The sequence below is a fragment of the Ochotona princeps genome, chromosome 22 (genome assembly GCF_030435755.1).
Source record: "Ochotona princeps isolate mOchPri1 chromosome 22, mOchPri1.hap1, whole genome shotgun sequence".
NCBI classification, from domain to species: domain Eukaryota; kingdom Metazoa; phylum Chordata; class Mammalia; order Lagomorpha; family Ochotonidae; genus Ochotona; species Ochotona princeps.
Window position 1 is genome coordinate 2,344,147 of NC_080853.1, and position 21,165 is coordinate 2,365,311.

Below are 21,165 nucleotides of genomic sequence, written 5' to 3' on the forward strand. Positions count from 1 at the left end.
GGTGCATTAGCAGGAAGCTGGACTGGAAGCCAAGCAGCCAGGTCTTAAATTGGCACCCACATGGGAGGGTTTAATCCATTACGCTGGGATGCTGCCCGCTGACTTGGGTCCTAAGCTGAGGAGTTAGTGGCTTCTTTCCTGGCTACCCCAGGCTCATGCAGGTGGGATGGGGCTTGGGACATCTTGGCACGCCCCATGCAGCTGACAGAACAGACAGCTTTGCCGAGCGCTAACAGTGCAAGCCAGGCTGCCAGACATTTTCACTGGGGGATTTGGCTTTCTGAAGTGTAGAATGCAAGCTTGACAGATCTCGCAGCAGAGACCTGAAGGAAATGGCCCAACCACCAGCCCAGTGTGGGCCTCTCCTCAGCTGCGTCCTGTAGCCCAACCACCCTGGACACTGGCTGCCTGCCTCTGGCTCTTGGGCCTCGAGGCAGGAGCTGGGAAGGAGTGCAGGCAGGAAGGCAGCCCCTTCCCCTGCAGGGGCCACGCGCAGGGCGCTGTGTCCGGGCCAGCACTCCCCAGCCGGCTGGGCTGAGGGCTTTAGAAGGAGCTCATTTGACCAAGGACTCAGAGCAGGCTGGAAAACAACTCATTTACAGAGGCCTGAACAGAGAGGAAGCCAGGAGCAGCATCTCAAACCAAAACAACCTTTTGTTAAAGAACAAACAAACAAATTCCCCTGGGAACACAGCGTGACTTGCCCCTGTGGCCAGGCACTGCCCAGCCCAGCCCAGCTCTAACAGGTTTATTTGCAGGAGTGGGGGAGGGGCTGCAGGACCCACTAAAGCTTTGGGGACCCTGGGAGGGGGGCAGTTGGGAAGGCGGGCAGTGTTTGGGAGCCCAAGGTGCTGGCCGGGTCTCCTGGGGAGTGCGGCCTGCCTGACTGGAGTGGTACAGGTAGGGCCCTGAGATGACACAACCGCAAGCCAGCTTCCTGGAAATGCGCCCCGCCTTCTACTACTGGGAGCACAGACTGGGGGTATGGGTGGGAACATGTGTGGGGTAGAGTTGGGGGCCGGGAACTCTGAGATCCTGCCTTCCTCAATGGTCCCAGTGGGGCCTCCACAGGGAAGGCAGTGCACCCTGGGCCACAGACTGCAGTACACACGCACACCATGGCCGGTTGCGTGTGTGTGTGTACTTGCCCCGGTCCCATGTGTATACACGCCATGACGACGCATCTGAAACCTAAGGCTGGAGTTTTGCCCTTCTGCCACACGTGGCCTTCTGGGCCCTCAACTTTCAGGATTCTCTCTGTAAGGTCATTGGCAGAGGTTGGGGCTGTGCCAAGGTGGGCAGCGGTGAGCCTGGGGTCCCTGGCCACCTGCTGGCATAGAGTCTGTAGGGGTCAGCCTCCTGTTCCCTGGGGGCCTCCAGCCAGGAGGGTGATGACTGAGCCTCACAAGCGCCCCTCAGAGGCCACTCCCCACCATCTGTAGTGACCAGAGCCTGGGCTTCCTGTAGGCTGGCAGTGAGTCTGGCCTGGTCCTGAGAGCCACTGCCTCCGGGTCTCCCAGAGACATAGCAATCACCAGCGAGAGCCCAAGTCAGGTGCTGCTAACAAGGCCGCTGCTGGGTCCCTCCTGGCTTCCAGCTGTCCCGGTCAGCTCTCCATGTGGAAGCAGGGCTCTGTCCCCACGGCCAGGGTGCCCCTTTCCCCAGGGTCCCTTCTGTGTCCCTGCAGGGCACTCACACTGCTCAGCTACGCGTCTGCAGTGAGCTCACCTCCACCCCAGGTGGGCACTGGGACTTGACCGGGCAGCATGGGCTGTTACCCACATGCTGTGGCCTGTGTAGGCTGCTGGGGCAAGTTGGGGTGGGGAGAGCCTGCCCTGCCAGCTGCAGCGTTATAGGGGACTCTCGGACCACCTGATGCCCCAAAGAGCCAAATGGCTGGGCTGTGAGGCCTGCATCCTTCTCCCAAGCCTACTGGGGATCTCAAAGCCTGATCCAGTTTGGACCACAGACCCTAAGGCGGTCTCCAGCGCGCTCGGATGAAAAATGAGAGGAGGCCAGGGTGTGGTGGGATTGGCTTTAATTCAACCTCAAGTGAATGCCCAAGGGCCAAGGTGAGATGCCCCCTCCCCCAGCAGACATGTCTACCTGGCAAAGGAGCCAGCTAGCTCCTGGACCTGGCAGGGCCACCACAGAACGGGGCTGGAGGCAGCACGCACACCAGGCATGGGCACAGAGCCGAGGCAGCCAGGGCCGTGGGTCAGAAGTATGTTGGGGCGAGGGAGGATGCCCGTCCCCCTCCTTGGCCCTGCCGAATCTTGGGCTGATTTTGGAGATGCTGGGATGTGGTGTGGCTGCCGTCACCACCGCCACTGCGCTTACAAATGGAACCCACCAAAGCCTGGTGGTGTCTTCCTGCGGTTTAAAACCGATCAGTGCAAAGTGAGGTAAAAGAGCTGGGAAGGAGGCGGTCTCACACCAGCCTGCGTCTCTTAGAGTCCCGGCCTGTGTCGTCCTGCGTGTCCTCCTCGCAGCCCAGTGGGGACACCAGATTCAGCAGGGGGTCCTCAGAAGCGCGGCCAAATAGTGCCAGCAGAAGTGCCACGCCAAAGCCTGTGGCGCGCTCGCCCTGTGGGCAGAGGGTGGACACACCCGGGCTTGCAGGAGGTCCTGATGCCCAGCAGGGGCCTCCTGGCAGCCCTGCCCAGCCCCCTCAGTCCTTGGAGCATGAGTCAGAGCCCCTGGCCTTGGGACCCACAAGAGGACAGGCTGTTCCCGGCTACAACCAAGCCGGGGTCGGGGTCAGGGGGTGGGGAGGGGACCACAGCTGCACAGCTGGCCAGGCCAGCAGAAGGCGGGGGGGGCACTCACGGCATGTACAGGTGCGGCGATGTCCAGGTGGACCCACACCCCAGGCCAGTCAAAGCCGATGTGTGAGGCGATGAAGAGGCCAGCGCAGGAACTGGGGCTGTTGTCTCGATCCTGGGAGGCCAGGAGGGCGCACAATGACTTCTGCTCCCAGCAGCGCAGGAGCTTGCCCTGTGCTCACCCCCTCCCTTCCTGCCCAGCCCCGCCATCTCCCCAGGAGCCTGGGAAGGTGGGAGACTCAGGTGCAAGGCAGCCGGCTGAGGCTACAAAAGCTTGGGCCAGGAGGCAGGGGCAACAGCAGGCCTGATGGGGAGTGACTGGGTCACACCCAGGGGGGAGGAAGGAGGGGCCGAACCTACCGCCACTGAGTTCTTCATGTCGGCCACGGCCGAGGTGAACTCGCTGAAGTGCAGCTCGGGGCAGTAGACAAGGGGGTGCACCAGGTCCCCACACTTCCTGCCGGCCTTCACGCAGGCGGCCTCCCACTCGGCGCTGTTGGTGAGTACTGCTGCATGGTACTTGCCTGTGGCAATGCCCTAGGAGGAGTGGGCAATGCCCAGCACGGGGAGACCAGGAGGACAGCGAGGGTGGGAAACAGACACACAAGAGTAGCACCATAAGCCTCATGCTCTGGTCTTGTGCCCAACTTCCTGTGCGCTCACGGAGCGGGACAGGCCAGCCGCACCTGCCTCCTGGGCCCAGGCACAAAACAATACAGACGGCAGTCCGCCCCCACCCCCGAGCCCTCCAGTGGCGTGCAGAGCCCGGCTGGAGCACCCACCTGCGCCCCGGTCAGAGTGGCCATGTCCAGGATGATGTCAGCACCCAGGTCCTTGCAGGCATAGGCCACGCCGTCTGCCAGCACCAGGCGGCCCTCAGCGTCCGTGTTGCTGACTTCCACAGTCCTGGGGGGATGAAGAGCCCTGCTCAGGGACACGGCGTGCTGGCGGTGAGGCCAGCAGGACTTGGGAGGACACACAAGAGTCCCTGGCCCTCCTCTGCTCTCTTCCTCAGGAGGCAGGAAGTGTCCTGTGTCCCCAAGGCCACGCAGAGCCTGGGGCAGAGTGGCAGGTATGTAGGTTACACCCTGCGCTGCTGCCTTCAAGCTCCCCCATACCTCCAGTTTGTTAGGTGGGTGGCAAGCAGGGCGGGGCACAGGGAGGGAGAGGGCAGCCTTACTTTCCTGAGTAGAGCAGGTGGATGTCATCTGGCCTTGTGGCATTGGGCCCCACCGAGTTCTCTGCTAGGCAGAAGACAGCATGCAGGTTATCTTTGAAGCCCTATGGGGAGACAAGGGCTCCGAGGTTACAAAGTAACACCCTCCCAGCACTGCCACACACCTGTACCTGCAAGCCCTTCTTGCTGAACCGGGTACCTGACCCGGCCACCCGTGATTCACTCCCATGGCACAGAAGCCTGGTCTTGTGGCCAGTCCGTGGACACGACCCCTCCCACTGTTCTATTTCACGTGCCTGGCAAGGCAGAGCCTCCCTGTTAGGAGGATGTTGGGAACAGGCAAGGCTGAGCCGGACTCCAGGGCTACCAGGAGTGCCTAGGGGCTCTGTGGGAGGGGTGCCCTGCAAGCCGCCGCTGCAGCTCCCACGATGGGGCCTGGAACCACCCACTGCCACTGGCTGATGAATCAGCCCTTACTGCCAAACAGCTATCTGTGAGATCCAGCCGAGGCTAGCAGGGTCCACCTGTGCGTGTCGCCCAGCCGCCTGTCCTCAGAGGCAGCACAGACCCTTGGTGCTAACGACCAGCAGGGGCAGAAGGGAACGAGCAGCCATGGAGAGCCGGCCACGTGGCCTTCCCACACCTGCTCGCCCACTCTGCTGCCCTGCAGGACTGCCCCCAAGGGCCCTGCAGATGCGTCCCTCGGTGCTCTGAAAGGGACGTGCTGGCCCAGCCTGTGGTGCCAACCAGGCCAGTGCCTCCTTGAGGTATATCCCCTCGGTCCGCAGTCAGCAAGCAGATAAGAGTGTGCCTGCCCTCCTACACTTGCAATAGTTGTGGCAGAAGGGTTTGGGGAAGCCATGGCTCGTAATGAGGGGGGTGACCCCTGTTCTTCTCGGCAGTTGGGTCACATGGTACAGGAAGCCACAGCAGACAGATCTGTCCTGTGGCACACACCTGACCGGGAGCCTGGCCAACCTGAAGCAGAAACTATTTGCAAAGACCTTTTTGCTTTCCAAGCTCAGGTTTCTCCACCCGAAATCAGGCTTCAGGGGAGAGGCTGCTTTACCTTCAGTACCAGCTGGCCTGAGGAAGCTTGCCAAGGGGCAAGCCCCGGCACGCGACAACCCACGTGCCCCTTCATGCTTTAAAACAAACTGTCTTAGGGTTTCAGGCTTCATGGACAACACTCAGATCTCTGGGTCCTGCCCTTGAAGCCAAGGCTGTCCCGATGACCCCGTGCAGGAGGGAGCTCTGGGGCCATGGCACAGGGTACAGTGTGCCCCCAGCTGAGCAGGCTGGGGAGAGCCTGGGGGCGCCTGCAGGGAGTGCCCCCACACATGTGCCTTACGCACCTGCTTGATGGCAGCTCGGAAAGCACCCAGGATGGCGGCGGCACCCCCGCAGTCTCGCTTCATCCCTGGCATGGTGGTCTGTGGGCAACAGAGTGACAGGGCAGTGAGGCACATACACATGGCCCCTGCACCCCCAGCAGTCTGCCTCACTTCCCCCAGGGCTCCCCAAGCCTGATGAGCCTTCACAGCGGCCACCTGTGCCCACACAACTTGGGTGTGTGTCCCCTGAAGCCACACAGGTACCTGCCTTGTCTTCCAGCCACTTCTAGGAGTTGGGCGAAGGGGACCCACTCAGTGCCCCCTCCACCCACTGTGACCCGCACAGCCAGCCAGCCCCAGCAGCCATCTTCTCCAGTCACCACCATGGCTGCCGCCGCTTCCTAAACCCCTGGAGCAGCTCCTGGTCCCTGAATTCCCTGCCCTCCAGCCACCACCAGTGAGGGGCACCTCCCCCAAGCCCCACCCCAGGCCTGCTCCCACTGGCTGCAACACCACTCCAAAACTCGCTGGCTTCCCGGGCTGTGCCCCTCTTCTAAAACCTCCATGGCATGCCGCCTCCTCCTCCCTAAGCACTTCCTGCTCTGCAACGCCCTGCCCTCTCGCCTTGGCCTCTTTGCCCACCATGCTGGTTATCTGGCCACACTGCAGCCCCTGCCTCCTCCACATGGCCCTTCTGCCTTCACTCATGTCATGGACACCGAGTCTGCCATGGTGCTGCCAGGCTGCCAAGGCAGCAGTGGCTGGTCACTCGGTCACATCCTGGCATTTAAAGGCCTTGTCCTACTGGCCCTCTCTGCACGCGGCCACCTCCCACTGGAACTGATGTGACATCTTTGCCGTCCCCTCCGCACCAGCCCAGGATGCCCACGGTCCACACCACTCCCAGCTCTCTGGCCAGCAGTGGGCACGGCCGGGACTGTCTCGCCATACATGCCAGTGCTATTTTCTGTCTAACAGCGACAGAAAAGGCACAGATCACCAGGTCTAACCAAAGAGTTCTTACTTAAATGAACAACAGCCCTCGGACGTGGTTTGTAATGGTCCAAGCTAATTTTGAGCCCTTCTTGTATCATCTGGGCACTGAGCTTTTGTGAAAAATATTCTCAGATATAAATGAAGCCACTTTTTTAATGAAGCAGAAACGATCCACCTCGCACTGCTGAAAAGAAACCTTCTGTGCCAACAGAAGCCACGAGAAGGTGCGTGACTGTGGAAACTTAGCTCTACAATCAGACCCTTCCCAAGACAGCCCACACGAGAACACCTGGGCATGGTCATGCCTGGGAGCCCGGCCTCCTTCTGGCTGCGGGCACACATGTCCAGCTTGCTGATGGCCTCAAGGGACCATCCTCCTGCTCCCCACAGGTGTCACTGTCACTGTCACAGGATTCCTGTTGCCTTTTTCAGGGATGTGACACTTGTACCAGCACCACGACAGCACAGACGCCTCACGGAGGTGCACCTCTGCACTCCCAGGGCAGGAAGACAAGCCCGAGCTCACGACAAGTGTCCTAGGCAAAGCGATGGAGCTGGTTTTCAGCTACCCTAGCTCTTGGCTCTGAGTGAGACAGGGGCCACGGCGGATGCCAGCAGAAGCTTGGCAAGCTTGGCAAGCTGCTGGGGCCACGGAGACTACTTTGACTCGGAAGAACGTCAGATGGACCCATTGTGGTTCCTGGGACTTGGGCAGTCTGCAGCTTCCGGACAAGGGACAAAGTACCTCCCCTACTTCCAGGAAACGCCAGAGATCGTCTGGTTACTACTTGAGCTTTCAAGCAAAACCCAGAATTCTGGTAAACCTGATCCTCCAGCTGAATGGCTCTCTCGTGACTCTCCTGATGAGGCTCCCAATGGGTGCCTATTTTTGGCAACTGGGTAGGCGATGAAATGCGTCTGACTTGAAGGTCCGCGTTACTCTGAGCTGCTACTTTGCACTCAATGAGATGAAACCACACTGCAAGCTCAGGGTCAGCCAGTGGACCTCGCCGTCACGGGCAGTTACCTGATGCAACTTCAGGCATCCCACTTGGGATTGGCAATGCGGTGTAGTCAGCTTAGTCTCTACCAGGGGCACACGCATCCCATGTGGGCATTGGCTGGCATCCTGGCTGCTCCCTTTCCCTCCAGCTCTCTGCTAATGTGTCTGGAAAAGCAGAGGAGGAGGCTCCACTCCTTGGGCCCCTGCACCCATGTGGGAGACCCCAAAGAAGCTGCTGGCACCTGGCTCTGCTCCGACCAGCCCCATGCAGGCCACTGTGGCCATCTGGGGAGCGACCTACCAGCCCCACGCAGGCCACTGTGGCCATCTGGGGAGCGACCTACCAGCCCCACACAGGCCACTGTGGCCATCTGGGGAACGACCTGATGAAAGCAAGATCTCTCTCTCCACTTTCTCTTTCTTTTTTTAACTTTCAAATAAAAAATAATCTTAAAAAAAAAAGCAACTATCACTTGTTGACTTTTGCTGTAATAGTAAAGAATGCTCACAGCTTTTGGGAAAGATACTGAGATAGCGTTCCCTCCTCCTACTGCAGATACTGGCAGGGCCAAACTGCATCTTCCGGCTGAGAGGCGAAGGCCCACGCCAGAGCCCGGCGACCTCCGGGACGCACACTAGGCATGTCCAGATGCTGCCATGTGGAGCGGCGTTTGCCCTTTTCCTTCTTGAAGCACAGCCTTTGGCTGAAAGCTGCTTGCCTGTAGGCCACGGTCCCCATGGCTTCCATGTGACAATTAACCACCTCTTGCGTTTCTCAGCTTTGGTCCCCAATACAGGAAGTGGAAATGGTATCAGCCCTGGGAGATACAGCCCCTTTGGGATAGATGCTACTTGCGATGGGTGCAGGGGGACCACTGGTCCACGCGGGTCACGATTTCCCTTTGAGAGCTGTGATGGCTCCTCCAGGCACCTGCTAGCTGGCTTCTACAAAGTGACAGCTCCCGTGTGGGTGGCGCTCCATACAGCCCTCCAGGGGAAGGCTCACAGGAAGAGAGTTCTGTGCCCGAGGCCCCTGGGTGTCAGCTCAGGGTGGGGCTCCTGCTACCAGCTGCTGAGTCTCTGGGCATGGCTCAATGCCCGGCACAGGGCAGAGCAGCAACAAGACGCGCTGCGGGCTCAACCCGAGTTGATGCAGAATCACTCCGAAAGGCAGTAGACGTGCCGGCTCAAAACTGAAAAGCAGGGTGCAGCTTGCTGGTGCTGACACCGGCCATCCTGTGTGTCACTGGGCATGGCTCCTGAAGGGGTCCTGGGGCCAGGGCAGCCGCTCCTCTCCTTAGTGGCTCTGCAATCATGACTTTGCTTTTTCACCTTTCCACAGGCACAGTATGTAAGGGGTTCCATAAGACAATGTTGATTATTTTCCTTGAGAAAGCAAACTTCTATTATCAGTACCTTACTTCCTGTTCAGTGCTGAGAACTGTCCACGTCAGGGAGGCTGTGGGGAGCCACCGGTGGACCCCACAGGCCCTGGGGGCATGGTGCCAAGGGAGTGTTGGCACTGGTGCCGCCAGATCTGGGTTTCTGAAAAACCAGGAACCCGGTCCTCTCTGAGAGCGCTTCCCTGGCACATGGTGGGACGTCTCGGGGCCGGCAGGCTTCTGTGTCTGTCCCAGATGAGTTGGGCTTGCCTTTTCCTTCCAAAGCTTCTGTTCTTCTGGACTTTTCTCTCCCAGGTCTCCTGGGGCACACACGTCGTCCTGTCTGCCCCTTCCAGGGTGCCCGGAGCACCCAGCTCCTGGCCCTGGCCGTGCATGGTGGCCGCCACAGCCCAGGCAGCTAGCGAGCGGATGGACTCCATGCTGGGAGTGGACTACGCTCCAGAGACTGGCTTCTCTCTGGGGCACTGGGCTGCTGCTTTCCGCCGTGGGGTCTAGAGAAGACCCCTCAGCACTCCTTCCTCCTAGGCGTGGCATCCGCCTTCACCTTCCCACCTGAGCCGGCCTCCTGGGCTTGGGTTCCACCCAGTCTTCACTTCTGTGGCCTCCCTCAGCCCCAGCAAGACGCCTGGTTCCACTTCCTGATTGCCCACTGGGCACAGACCCCAGATAGCCCATGCAGCATGGTCTCAACAGACAAGGAACTGGCTGTGCTGCCTCCCGACACATGCTGTCCCCCACAATGCCTAGGGGAGCTGGATGGGCCCAGAGACCACTCCCCAGCACCCCCAGCACCCCCACCTCACCTTGCCTTTGATGCTAAGGCCTCCTGTGTCGTAGACGACGCCCTTGCCCACCCACGCGATGGTCTGTGTGGCTCTGTCGGGGGTGTGACTGAGTACGGCCAGGGCCGGGGGATGCACTGCGGCTTTGCCCACACCGTAGATTCCTGCAGCAAGCACAGGGGAGTCCAGTGAGGGGCAGGTGCGGCTGTGTGACCCCAAGGACACTTCTCCAGGACACCGCCACCCAACTGGGCTCCTTGACCCCTCTCCTGCCTGGGCCAGCCTGGGAATCCTGCGCATCTGGGATTGCAGGAGGAGTGTGTGCAAAGCACTGTCAGGAAGGACAACCCCCTGAGTTGAGTGAGGGGTGGAACCCCCTGTCCTGTGTCATTTCCTGAAAAGCCAGCATTACAGAATGAACTGATTTTGGACAGCGATTCAAGGGCACTCCAGCCGACCCCCAACCCCTCCCTCGTGCGTCCAGTGCTCAGGGGCTGCACCAGCCGTCTAGGGTCCCCCTTCCTGGCTCAGGGGTCTCACTGTTCTCCTCTGGGGATGGCAAAGGGCAGATCCTGAGGCCTCCCACCGGGGCACGCTGCCAGCTGACTATACCACCCAATGTGTCTTTGTAACCTTAGGTCATAAGAGGCATCTACTGAGACCAGTCTAAAGGCCTCCCCCTCCAGTGCCGAGAGTATCTTGGGGGAAAGTGCTCCGGGCAGCAAAAGCGACCCACACCCAAGTTCTGACACGGCCATGAACTCGAATGTTCGAGGAACAGGGGCCCCTGCTGAGCTGGCCAGGGAGCGGGGCTGGGTGGAGGCCAAGGAGGCCATGGACACTGCAGGCAGGAGAGTGACTTGGATCTGGCAGAATCCAAATCCAAACCTGGCCAGCGGCCCCTCCCTCCCCAGAGAGCGCAGCTTCCCAGGCTCAGGCCCTGGGCTGCACGGGGCTGGATCCTCTCAGGTCACGGAGGGCTGCGGCCTAGGAGGTGTATGGGTGGAGCTGGCTGTCCCTCACCGCCCACTCCCAAGGCCAGCAGCAGCTCCCTTCTACCTCCAAAGCCCCTCGTCTTGAGCTCCTCGTCCCGGATGATGGTGGGCGTTATCCCCAGCTCCTTCCCGACCTTGTGAATCTCCTGGAAAGGTTCATGGGAAAAGGCAACACAAAGACACGTGGAGGTGGCGCAGGCCAAGGCAAGGTTGGCTGCCTGAGCGGCGGGGCAGGGCCAGCCCCTGGAAGACAGCCACCCCGCACAGCTCCTAACAGAACTGGGGGTGGGACCGCTCCCCTGTGGGCCCCCAGCTTCCAGCAGCTCACAGCTGCAGCCCAGAAGAGGACATTCCCAGCCACCCCACCCTGCCCCCAGTGCCTCTCGAGCAGGGGTGGACAGCAGTACTTCCTGGGAGTGCCCCTCAGTTCCTCTGGTTCTCCTGGGGGGCTGGGGCCTGCCAACACCCGCCCCAGCCTGTCCCAGCCCTGGACGGCGTGCCACACACCTCGAGGAAGATGTCTGTGTTCATCTCGTTGCAGGGTGTGTCCACGATGCGAGCTGCCAGGCGCACACCCTCTGTGGCATTCGCCAAGCACTAGAAGGAAGGGACAGTCTGCTGCTGGGGCTCTGGGGCTGGACGACGTGTGTCCCCTTCCCGGCCACCTCCCAGAAGCTGCGCAGTGGCATCAGGGTACCGGCCAGATCAAGGGACTGCTAACGGGGCAGAAGGCATGGAGGCATGGAGGAAAAGCAGGACACTGCCTGCCCTGACCCCGCACGGTGTGCGCTACATGGCCACGCCCCACACCTAGGTCCAAGGCCTCGGGCCCAGTGCCCCTGCGAGCTTGGCACGTATGGGGCCGTGAGGGTGACCACCGTGTCAGCAGTGGGCTAAGGGCTCGCCGAGGAGCCGGGAGTGAGAGCATGCAGGACACAGCCTCTCCTCAGGCCGTGCGTCCCTTGGCTCTGTCCACGCTCATGTGGGAGCAAGCTGCGTGCCAGGCCCTGGGCTGCACCCGGAGGCCCAGCTGATGCCTGGGACACTGAGGCCAGTGCACAGGAGCCCGCTGAGGTGACGGGCCAGAGCTCAAGTTTGCTGGCTGGGGGAGGAGGAAGAGACCCAGACAGGCATTGGGCAGGAAGGGGTAGTGACCTTAGGGAAGGAGGAGTGCTGGGCCGGAGGGCCGAACAGGTGAGGTGCCTGCTGGTGCCGCCTGCTTCCCGAGCGGCGTGCCTGACAGTACCGCATACCCATGGGCCGGATGCTCATTACTACACACCCATGTGTCTGGCATGGGCCAACCACCCCCAAGACAAAACCAGGCTAATGGGCTCATGGCAGCACCTGCTCTGCACAGGCTGCCTGTGGGGCTGCAGGCACCTGGACAGACACCCACTTGCAATGTAGACACCTCCATGGGTCCATTGTCCTGGCCCACCAGGAAGAATTCCACTGTCACTGTCCTCTTCTCTGGGCGCCGAGAAGTCCCTGAGCGGCGGGAGAAGAGCGGGAAGGCCCGGGCCAGGGCACAGGCTGAGGCAAACACGTCCTGCTGCTCACAGACCACCTGAAACGCAGGAGAGAGTGAGGGGGCGCAGGAGCCCGCAGTGGGCAAAGGCCAGTGCAGGCCGCCACATGGCAACTGGACCACATGAGGCTGGCCAGCCCTAGAGCTCAGGTAGAGACATGGTGCTGTCAGAACGGATGTGGGGACAATCACGGCCTCCGGCTCTGCTGTCCCGTGTACAAGGCACAGGTGGGGGGCCCGCGTGTGCAGGGCCGGGACTGCCACCTGCTGCCCACAGCACTCACCAAGATGCAACGCTGGGCTCCAGGCGGCAGGCAGGTGCGCACCAGCCGCGTGACGAAGTGGGCGGCCGAGGGGCTGTTGTGCCGGCTCACCCTCGGGGGCAGGGCGGCCACTGTGGCATAGTTCAGGTACAGGGGGCAGCTGTCCGTGGGGTTGGGGTTGAGTGTGCCTAGGGCAGCCTGCCAGAGCTGGATGGGGAAGGAGGGAGAGACACACAGAGCTGTGAAGCAGCGGCGCCCAGGGAGGGGCAGCGCCGACGCCTGAAGCGCAAACCCGAGCCCCGTGGGCGTGTCTGCGGGAGCCCTTCTGCCTGGGTGCGGGAAGGAGACTGTGCTCCCAGGCAGCGTGGGGCCGCCGCTCGCTGCACACACGTGAACGCCTAGGGTTGCACGGGCCTCGGGCCACTGGCCCCCAGGGCGGGGTAGGGAGACGGGGCCCTGTGCCACCCCCACAGCGAGGCAGGTGGGCAGCGGCCCAGATGTTTCCGAAGGCAGGGCCCGCAGGGCGCAGCTGCCCGGGCGGCGGCGCGGCGGCGAGGCCCAGTGCAGGCCAGGGCCCGGGCGGAGCGAGCGGGGCGGCGAGGCGGGGCCTGCACGCGCCCCCCGCCCCCGGCCTGGGCCGCCTGGGACCGGGCCTCAGCGGCCGGGGCCTGGCGCGGCCCGCTCACCTCCTCGGTGACCCGGGGCTGCAGCTTCCCGCGGATGTGGCTCCAGGGCACGCGGTGCAGGTGGTGCAGCTGCCCCAGCAGCAGCAGAGGCCGGCTCTGCGGGTCCGCGTCCCCGGCGCTCGCCTGGAACTGCAGCCCCACGTTCGCCATCTTCCCGCCGCCCGCCAGGCCGGCCCGGCCCCGCTGCTCGCCCGCCCCGGCCCGGCGCCGCCCCGGCCCGCCCGGCGCCTGCGGGCCCCGCCTCCCCCGCCGCTCCGGGCCGCTCGCGAGAGTGCAGGGCGCGCCCCGGGGCGCGAGAGGGCGCCGGGCCGGGCCGGGAGGGCAGGCCCCACCGGGCCCCGGCGTCCCGGCCTCGAGGCCCGAGCTCTTCCGGGATGGGCCTGAGCGCCTGGCCGGCCTTGGCCGGGACGCCGGGCTGGCTGCGCGCTGGCCCCGGGGAGCCCAGGGTAGGGCCGTTCTCACCGACCCGGGAGAGGCTGGCACTGCTCCGCAGGGCGGTTCTCTGCCTGGGGCCAGCGTCCCGGCTCTGCCAAGGCCTCGGGGTCCGGTGCCCTGACTCGCGTGCTGTGGTCGGACCTCCATGCTTGGCCGCGGTAGGGGGCTGCCCTGCATGTGAGCGGCGGACTCTGCCTTGTATGCAGGGAAGATCGCGCCCCCACACCACCCCATTTAGCTAGGAGGGAGCCAGGGGTTGTAACAGGTTGCACACAATCTCATGGGGAGGAAAGGCCCCTGGGAAGGCAGTAGAGGAACCATGGGGGTGAGGTGGCCCCTGGTGGGTGTGCGTGCACTGGGGGCCCTCACCCCCTCTGAGGCTCACCGCAACCAGGCTGCTCCAGGCCTTGGGGCTCAGTCCACCTGCCTGCCTGCGTCTTGCTTTTGGGCCTGAGCTGCCACTCCTAGGCGCAACCTGGGAACAGTAAACAGCTGGGCCTTGGAGGTTTCCCGCCCACCGGCTTGGCGCCCACTGCCTGGTCTGCGGTCACTGCCTCAGCGCCAAGCAGACCCTGGGGCGGGCAGGGCCTGTGCGCTGGCTGCGTGCTCTCCCCACTGGCCCGCACCGCAGGCGGGCGCAGTTGAAACAGCTGCTGAGTGAAGGGAATTTCCCCCTGCGTAAAAGTCAGCGCTAATTGGCTCTTATTCCAAAGGTCTGACAGCAGCTGAATGTTTTCACACATTTGCAGAGGGTACTGAGAGCCCATTTGCAGATCCATTGCTTGGCCCTGTTTGCAAACAAGAGGCAGGGGTAGAGGCTGGAAAGGATAGGGAAGCCAGGCTCCCCCAGGCCCAGACCCTCAAGGCACTCCTCCAGGTCGAGACAGCCCTGGGACCCTCGGGGACTGGGGGACAGACCCACAGCCCTGAAGAGGAGCTGACGGGCTCAGCTCAGGCCTAGTTGAGTGAGCACTTATTACAGCCAGAGCAATTGCACACACTCCTGGTCTTCAGCCACCCAACCCCACGTCCAGGAGATCCAAGCTAACCAGCATTGGCTTCCTGGTGACGTGGTCCTGCCGCGCCCCTTCTCTCTGCAGATGTTTTTATTAAGGTATTCATCCTGGGCTTGGCATATATTTCACTGTCAATGAAAAATTCATGTCTATTTAATTTTCCTTTAAAAATGTGAGTTTAAAATAAATGGCCAGTTCTCTGATGAAAGCCAGGATACAGCTCACGGTTTGGAGAACTTGAGACCCACTGCATGCTCAGGCTGCTTGCACGAGCTGGACTCCTGGAAGACATCACACGGAAGATCCCATGACTATAGTTGGGCATTTGGCACATGTTTCTGAGCGTCCATCAGGCAAGAGAGCTCTAGGAGTCCAAAGATGGGCTAGAATCCACCTGTAAAAGACCTAATGACTGCTCAGACTTGGCTGATCCATTTTATCTGATACAAGGAAAGCTTCATATTTTCTGGTATTTTTATCCATCCACTTATCTACCACCCACCCATCTACCCATCCACCCACTCCCACTCACCTGCCCATCTACCCACCTGTCCATCCACCCATTTACCCATCCACCCACCCATCTACCCATCCATCCACTCCTCCACTCACCCACCCATCTACCCACCTGTCCATCCACCCATTTACCCATCCACCCACCCATCTACCCATCCACCCACTCCCACTCACCTGCCCATCTACCCACCTGTCCATCCACCCATTTACCCATCCACCCACCCATCTACCCATCCACCCACTCCTCCACTCACCCACCCATCTACCCACCTGTCCATCCACCCATTCATTCATCCTTCTATCTGTTGACCCGCCTATCATTCTTTTTGTCATTCCACATTTGCCGAACCTCAGCTCTGAATAACTTCAGTGTTATCAGGTGTTGGGCACACAGTGGTGTATAGGTATGTCTGTGTGTTAGTATCAAGGAATTTGGAAATCTTTATGGGAAAACAGAATATATTTGGGCGCAAAAAAAAAAATCCACATAGGTAGATTTGGCAAGAAGTTCATAGAAAATGTATATCATGACAAAACTATGCCTAGATTTTGATTTTTTTATGTCAAAATAAACATCTCTCAATGCCATTTCTAAGGGTGCTTTGAAGTTCTCTTGTATATGTGTATGCGGGGAGGACAGTGTGAAACCCAGCAAAACACAGAAATCCATTCCCTGGAAGAAGTAAAACCCCCAGGTAAGAACCAGGATCAGGCCACGGGCTCGACTCTTGACTCTGCCCACCCGAAGGCCTGAGGTGGTGAAGGACACGGCCCCCTGGGTCACTGCTGACTGCTAAAGTGACTGAACATGGTATACTGAGAACACCCAAGCTGGGGCGGGGTGTATGGCCACCAGGAAGGCAGCAGAGTGAAGCAGGGGCGCCCTTGCTGGCAAGGGGCACTGCCCCACTGGCCCCAAGAGGAGAGGCCAGCCAGCTTCCCGCAGAAGCAGCTGGCCAGCAAGGGAGCCCATCCACCAAGCCCTGGGGTTTCTGGCCATGCTGCCCTGAGTGGTGGGGGCGAGCTTCACCTTGCTGCGACCTAAGTACCTGCAGGCTGGGGAATACCTCAGTTACAGTGTGAACTGAGCACAGCTGTGCCAAACGGTCCTAGAGGAATGAAAAAAAAAAAAACTTTGTCATGAAGAGCGTGTGTCTCGAGAAACTTTGAAAACATTAATTAATCTATGCAAAGGTTGGAATATGTGTGTGATAAACACCTGTGTGCCCTGTAGTCAGGGTCATGGGAGAGGGGACTTTGAAATGCTTGCAAAGAAAATGAAATTAAAAGTTTGCACTTTGGTGCAAAAACTTTTGGGCATCCATGCACAGTGTTTTCCTATAGGTAATTCTCATAAATTTTTGAAGACCCTTCCTGTGCATAGAATTCAAGATATTTTTTGCACCAAAATAAATCTTTTCATTCTATTTTTCCAAATTTTGAAGCACCTTAGTATATTGACGTACACACATATACGTGTGCACATGTGTTTTGAAACTGTATTTATTCGAAAAGCAGGGTCCCTGTGAGGGAGGGAATGACAGAGAGGGTTCCTCGGATCACTCCCCAGTGGCCACCATCACTGGGTTGGGTCAGGAGCCAGGAGCGGCTTCTGAGTCCCCCACATGGGTGCAGGGCCAGCTTCTGTTTCTTTGCCAAGGTGCATTATCACGGAGCTGGAAGGGACAGTAGAGCAGCTGGGACTCGAACTCGTGGCTTCACTCCCTGTCTTCCGTTTCTGCTCTGTTCGGATTGAGTTGTGCACACTCAGTCCTCAGGATCTCAGTGTGTACACCTTAGGAAGAAGGACACCTGTGGACAGTCCCAAATGGACAGGTGACACTGAGCCCATCGGTGTGTGCTCTGAGTGTGCTTGCTTGGCCCAGCTGTCCCTCGTGGCTTGAAAGCCTCGGCCCCAGCAGGCCCGGCTGCTCCCTGTGCGTGTCAGCTGCCCTGCTGTCCTGTGATCCATCGTGGCCTTGTCTTTGGTGACCGTCTTATGGGTGACACTTTGAGACTATGTAAGAGTGACTTCAAGAAGCTCGTGGAAAAATGGGATTCAAAGTATGAGTTTATATTGGTGTAAAAATAATGGAAATCTTTGCCTGATTTTTCTTCTTGCATGCATTTTTCATGAGATTTTTGAAGGCCCATGATATGCAGGGATTTCAAATTTGCATATAATTAACTGATCTTTTATTTCTATTTTCCACAACTCCTTTGGCACTCCCAATGACCCCTTCCCCAGTGTCTGTGGCGTCCAGCGACCCCCCTGCCCGCGTCCTGCACGGGATTCTCGGAGGTGACTTTCTGCCTTCCCCGTCTCTCTTATTGGCCACTGGGTGGGCTTTTACTGAAGACCCTCCCTTGCTCCCTGGGTCTGGCTACGGAATTTTCAATGCCCAGTGCAAAATGCGAATGATCTCCAGAGATGAGGGGCTATCAAGAGCAGAGAGCCTTCGTGCCTGGCTCAGGGCCACTACTCCAGCCCCGGCAGCCTCTTCCCCTCCCCGGAGTCTTCGGAAGGACCACTGTGCCCTGCCCTAGCCTCCAGGCTGCAAGTGGCTGTTTCCCTGAGCCTCTGGCTCCTGCTGGTGGGGGATGGGTACAAAGAACCCAGGCCAGGGCACTGGGCACTCACTCCTGTCCGGTGGCGTGGAAGCCCACCACTTAGGCATCCTCACCTGCCTGTCCTCCACTCTCAGGTCTCCCTCTCATGGCCCAGGGCCCCAGTGGCAGTCCCACGGACACCTGTGTGCCTGCCTGCGGCCATCAACCCTGGCCTGGAAAGCACTGGAGCTCTTCCCTGGGTTTGCCTGATGTACCCCACTCTTATCTTCCAAGCTCACCCCATCCTGGGAGGCTTGTGTGGGTGTGAAATGCAGTTAGGCTCGGGACTACACTAGTCTGTATTCAGTTGTCTAGGGCTCGCCATTTCATTTTCTGAATACATAAAACATGTCCGGCGTCCCTGAGTTGCCAGTGTGAAGCCAGGCTCTGAGAGGCCCCTGCGTCCCAGGTAACCTGGTCACTCCCCTAGGTAACAGCTTCTTATTAGCTTTTGGTTTAATCTTCTCTGTCATATTTGGGGAAAAATATCAGGTTCCATATATTCATGCAACTTATGTGAAAGCTATCATACTGCATGTCTTTTTTTTTCCTTTGCACTTTGTTTGAGAAGCACATTGTATAATCTCTGCAAATACTGAGCCCTCACTTGAGCGATCGGTGGGATGAGAGGACACGCCAATAAAAATGTGTTTGCAGAACCATTTGCGGACACCAACCAGCATCTCCTCCAGCACTGGTCTGGCAAGGAGGCTGCATCCTGCGCCCCAGAGGCGGCTCGTGGCCCGGCAGTCTGGAACATTCTCTCACGACGGGCATGACCATGAAGACGCAATAACTTTCCTGCCTCGGGAACCAAATTTCTATTTCCTCCTGGACATTAGCAAGATTATGTCTGCTGTGGCTCAAGTTCCCCAGGGCAGGCGGCGGCCCGGGAACCAGGGAGTCTGTGGAAGCGCAAGGCCACAGCTGCCCCTGCAAGTGTCTGACGGAGTAGAGGTTAATTTTGCTGGAGAAATCTTTTCTTTGGGGAAATCTCCATTTTGGGGACCCTTTGGGACAGCATGCATCTCTCTAATGGACTGAAAAGGATTCAGTCCTGGAACACCCGTCATACATGCCTCCCGCCCCAACCCCAAACATACCCAGAACCACCGCTGCACACGTCTGTCTCTGATATTTAACTTTTTTTTTATTGGAAAGTCATATATACAGAGAGGAGGAGAGACAGAGATTTCATCCATTGTTTCATTCCCCAAGTGGCCACAATGACCGGAGCTGAGCTGAACCAATCCAGGCAGGAGCCAGGAGCTCTTCTGGGTCTCCCACACGGGGGCAGGGTCCCAAGACTTTGGGCCGTCCTTGACTGTTTTCCCAGGCCACAAGCAGGGAGCTGGATGGGAAGTGGTGCCACAGGGATTAAACAAGCACCCACATGGGATCCTTGCATGTGTAAGGAGAGGACTTAGCTGCTAGGCTACCATGCTGGGCCTGAAGACAAATCTTAAACAAATTAAAAAAAAGTCAGTAGGACCTGGAAATTTGTCCTTTAGAGTTTTGGCAGCTGGGCAGATGTGGGAAGGAAGAACTAACCAGAAATCACTGTGTTTCTTTCTTTTTTTTTTTTTTTTTTTTTAAGGGCAGTGAGAAGGAAAGTCAATATATAAATATATATATATTTCTCACTACATCTGGAAGGTTCTATATTTTGGACTGGGTCATAGTTCAGGATGGAAAATGCTGAAGTGTATCCACCCCCCTGGTATTCCACCCCCCTGGTATTCCACTGCAGGCTGAAATGCTGGATTCCAAATAAGATCCCTTATCCATTCTCAATGATTTATAAAAGCTGAGTGACGTTATAACCCAAACAGAGGAGGAAGCATTCCAGTCAAGTTCATGGCTCTCTGAAAATCTTCATAAATTCATGAGGACTTACACGTTACTTAGGAGAACCATAAAAAGACATTTTGAAGTATTCTTCTAACTCATTAGTGGGCTGCGTAAGCACTGTGCGTGAAATGATTCTCACCTCCCCACACCCCTCAGACAAGTGGTTACCTTCGCATCCTGCACACAAGCGGGGCAGGAGGCGCTGTCCAGGCAGGGGCATGGTAACCTCAGGCAAGAGAGGGCAGGTGTGGGCAGCCAGTGGGGACCGCACACATGGCCCTGTGCCATGCCGGGGATGTGGCGGCCTCCCCGTGGCGCACAGGGCCTCACCCGGCCCTCAGTGAGGCTTGATGCAAGCGCTCACGTCCTGTGTAAATCTAATTATTAGCATGAACCAAAGGCACTGTCGTTGCTTAGCTCACCCGACCTTTTAAATGGATAACCAACCTTGAGGCTTAATTGGATTTAAAAAAAATCAATTTCAAGCCATCTTATAGTGCCGAAATGAAGTGCTACATTCGGAGGCAATTGTAAAACCAGTTTTGCTCAAGACTATTTTTTTATTATTTATAACTTAAAAATGACGTTCTCCATCTTGGTGAGCATTTTATGGCCACACACACCGTCAGCACACATGGACGCACACCGACCCACGGCACAACAGACCCATCATTTCCTGCTTGGCAGCAGGCGTCTCTTCACACCAATTACACACACAACCTAGCGGGGGATAATGACACACGGCCATCCGCAAATCTCTCTTAGCTTTGGCCCGCTCTCATCTTTGTAATAAGAAAAAAACAATCCTTGAGGAAGCTTTTTACCAAATCACATCTTGACCACTGAATCTTTGTTGAAGAAGTCATTGAATTGTATGCAGATGTGAACAGTTAAAATGGCCCAAGCAGAACCAGTACCGCCTGGCAAGGCAGTGGCTGGTGACCATGGCCTCATACTTGCCCTGGGACCTAAGCAAGCCTGCAGGCAGGGCTCTGTCTGGCCCCCTGTAGGCTGTGGCAGGAGCACAGGGTCGGAGTACCAGGCTAACAGTCCCACGTGTCTGCCTCCAGGGACCTTGGAGAGACCCCCAAGTGATCAAAGCAGGAGCCCAGGCCTCCATTACGGCATCACAGCCGAACAAGAGCCCGGCTGCTCGCTAATGGTGGAATTTGGATGATTAGCTACAAGCAATTATAGAATTAGAGTTGAAAACCAGAAAATGTGAAGCCCAGTGGTCTCCTTTCCTGGAACCCCATTTAAATGCGTATCATGAATGGCGTCTCACTGAAATGGACCACTGTGGCCAGAATACAGGCTCAAGCGCCGGCCACACAATGATGCCCGGCACGCTGGGCAGTCCAGGGAGCTAATTTGGTCCAATGGACAAATGATTATTTTCTTTTGCTTCAGTTGACCAAATAATCACATGCAAGTCTGCCATTTGGCACAGTGGAATGTCCCTTTGTGAAGTAACATCTGGCTGAGGGTGGCACGGGACTGAGAGGAGCCACATGGTTGGCACCTACCTACCTTAACCCCATGTCTTAAATGGGAGGCCCACGCATGCTTGGAGGGTGCCTGCCTGCTGCCACCCTCGTAGGTCCTCCCATGTTGAAGAGGGCGCTCCTCGCTCAGCTTTCAAACACAACTGTGCACACGCACCAGGAAACAGGGCCGAGAAGAGCACGCAGACAGGGCCGGCGGATGAGCCAGCAGGCACTCGGCTGCGGAGAGCCGACTCC

The 21,165-nt window shown here is 58.5% G+C and overlaps 1 protein-coding gene across 1 annotated transcript; it reads right to left on the reverse strand.

The window, feature by feature from the left end:
- Positions 1 to 2,037: 2,037 nt before the first annotated feature.
- On the reverse strand, positions 2,038 to 13,212 carry NPEPL1 (aminopeptidase like 1). Its single transcript, XM_058679678.1, has 12 exons — positions 12,996 to 13,212; positions 12,331 to 12,516; positions 11,915 to 12,085; positions 11,023 to 11,112; positions 10,580 to 10,661; positions 9,542 to 9,684; positions 5,358 to 5,435; positions 4,006 to 4,106; positions 3,608 to 3,731; positions 3,186 to 3,362; positions 2,830 to 2,940; positions 2,038 to 2,587 (listed from the first exon to the last, which is right to left on the reverse strand). The coding sequence occupies exons 1-12, from the start codon at positions 13,143 to 13,145 to the stop codon at positions 2,432 to 2,434; spliced, it is 1,569 nt and encodes a 522-aa protein (XP_058535661.1). The 5' UTR covers positions 13,146 to 13,212; the 3' UTR covers positions 2,038 to 2,431.
- Between the last annotated feature and the right edge of the window lie 7,953 nt (positions 13,213 to 21,165).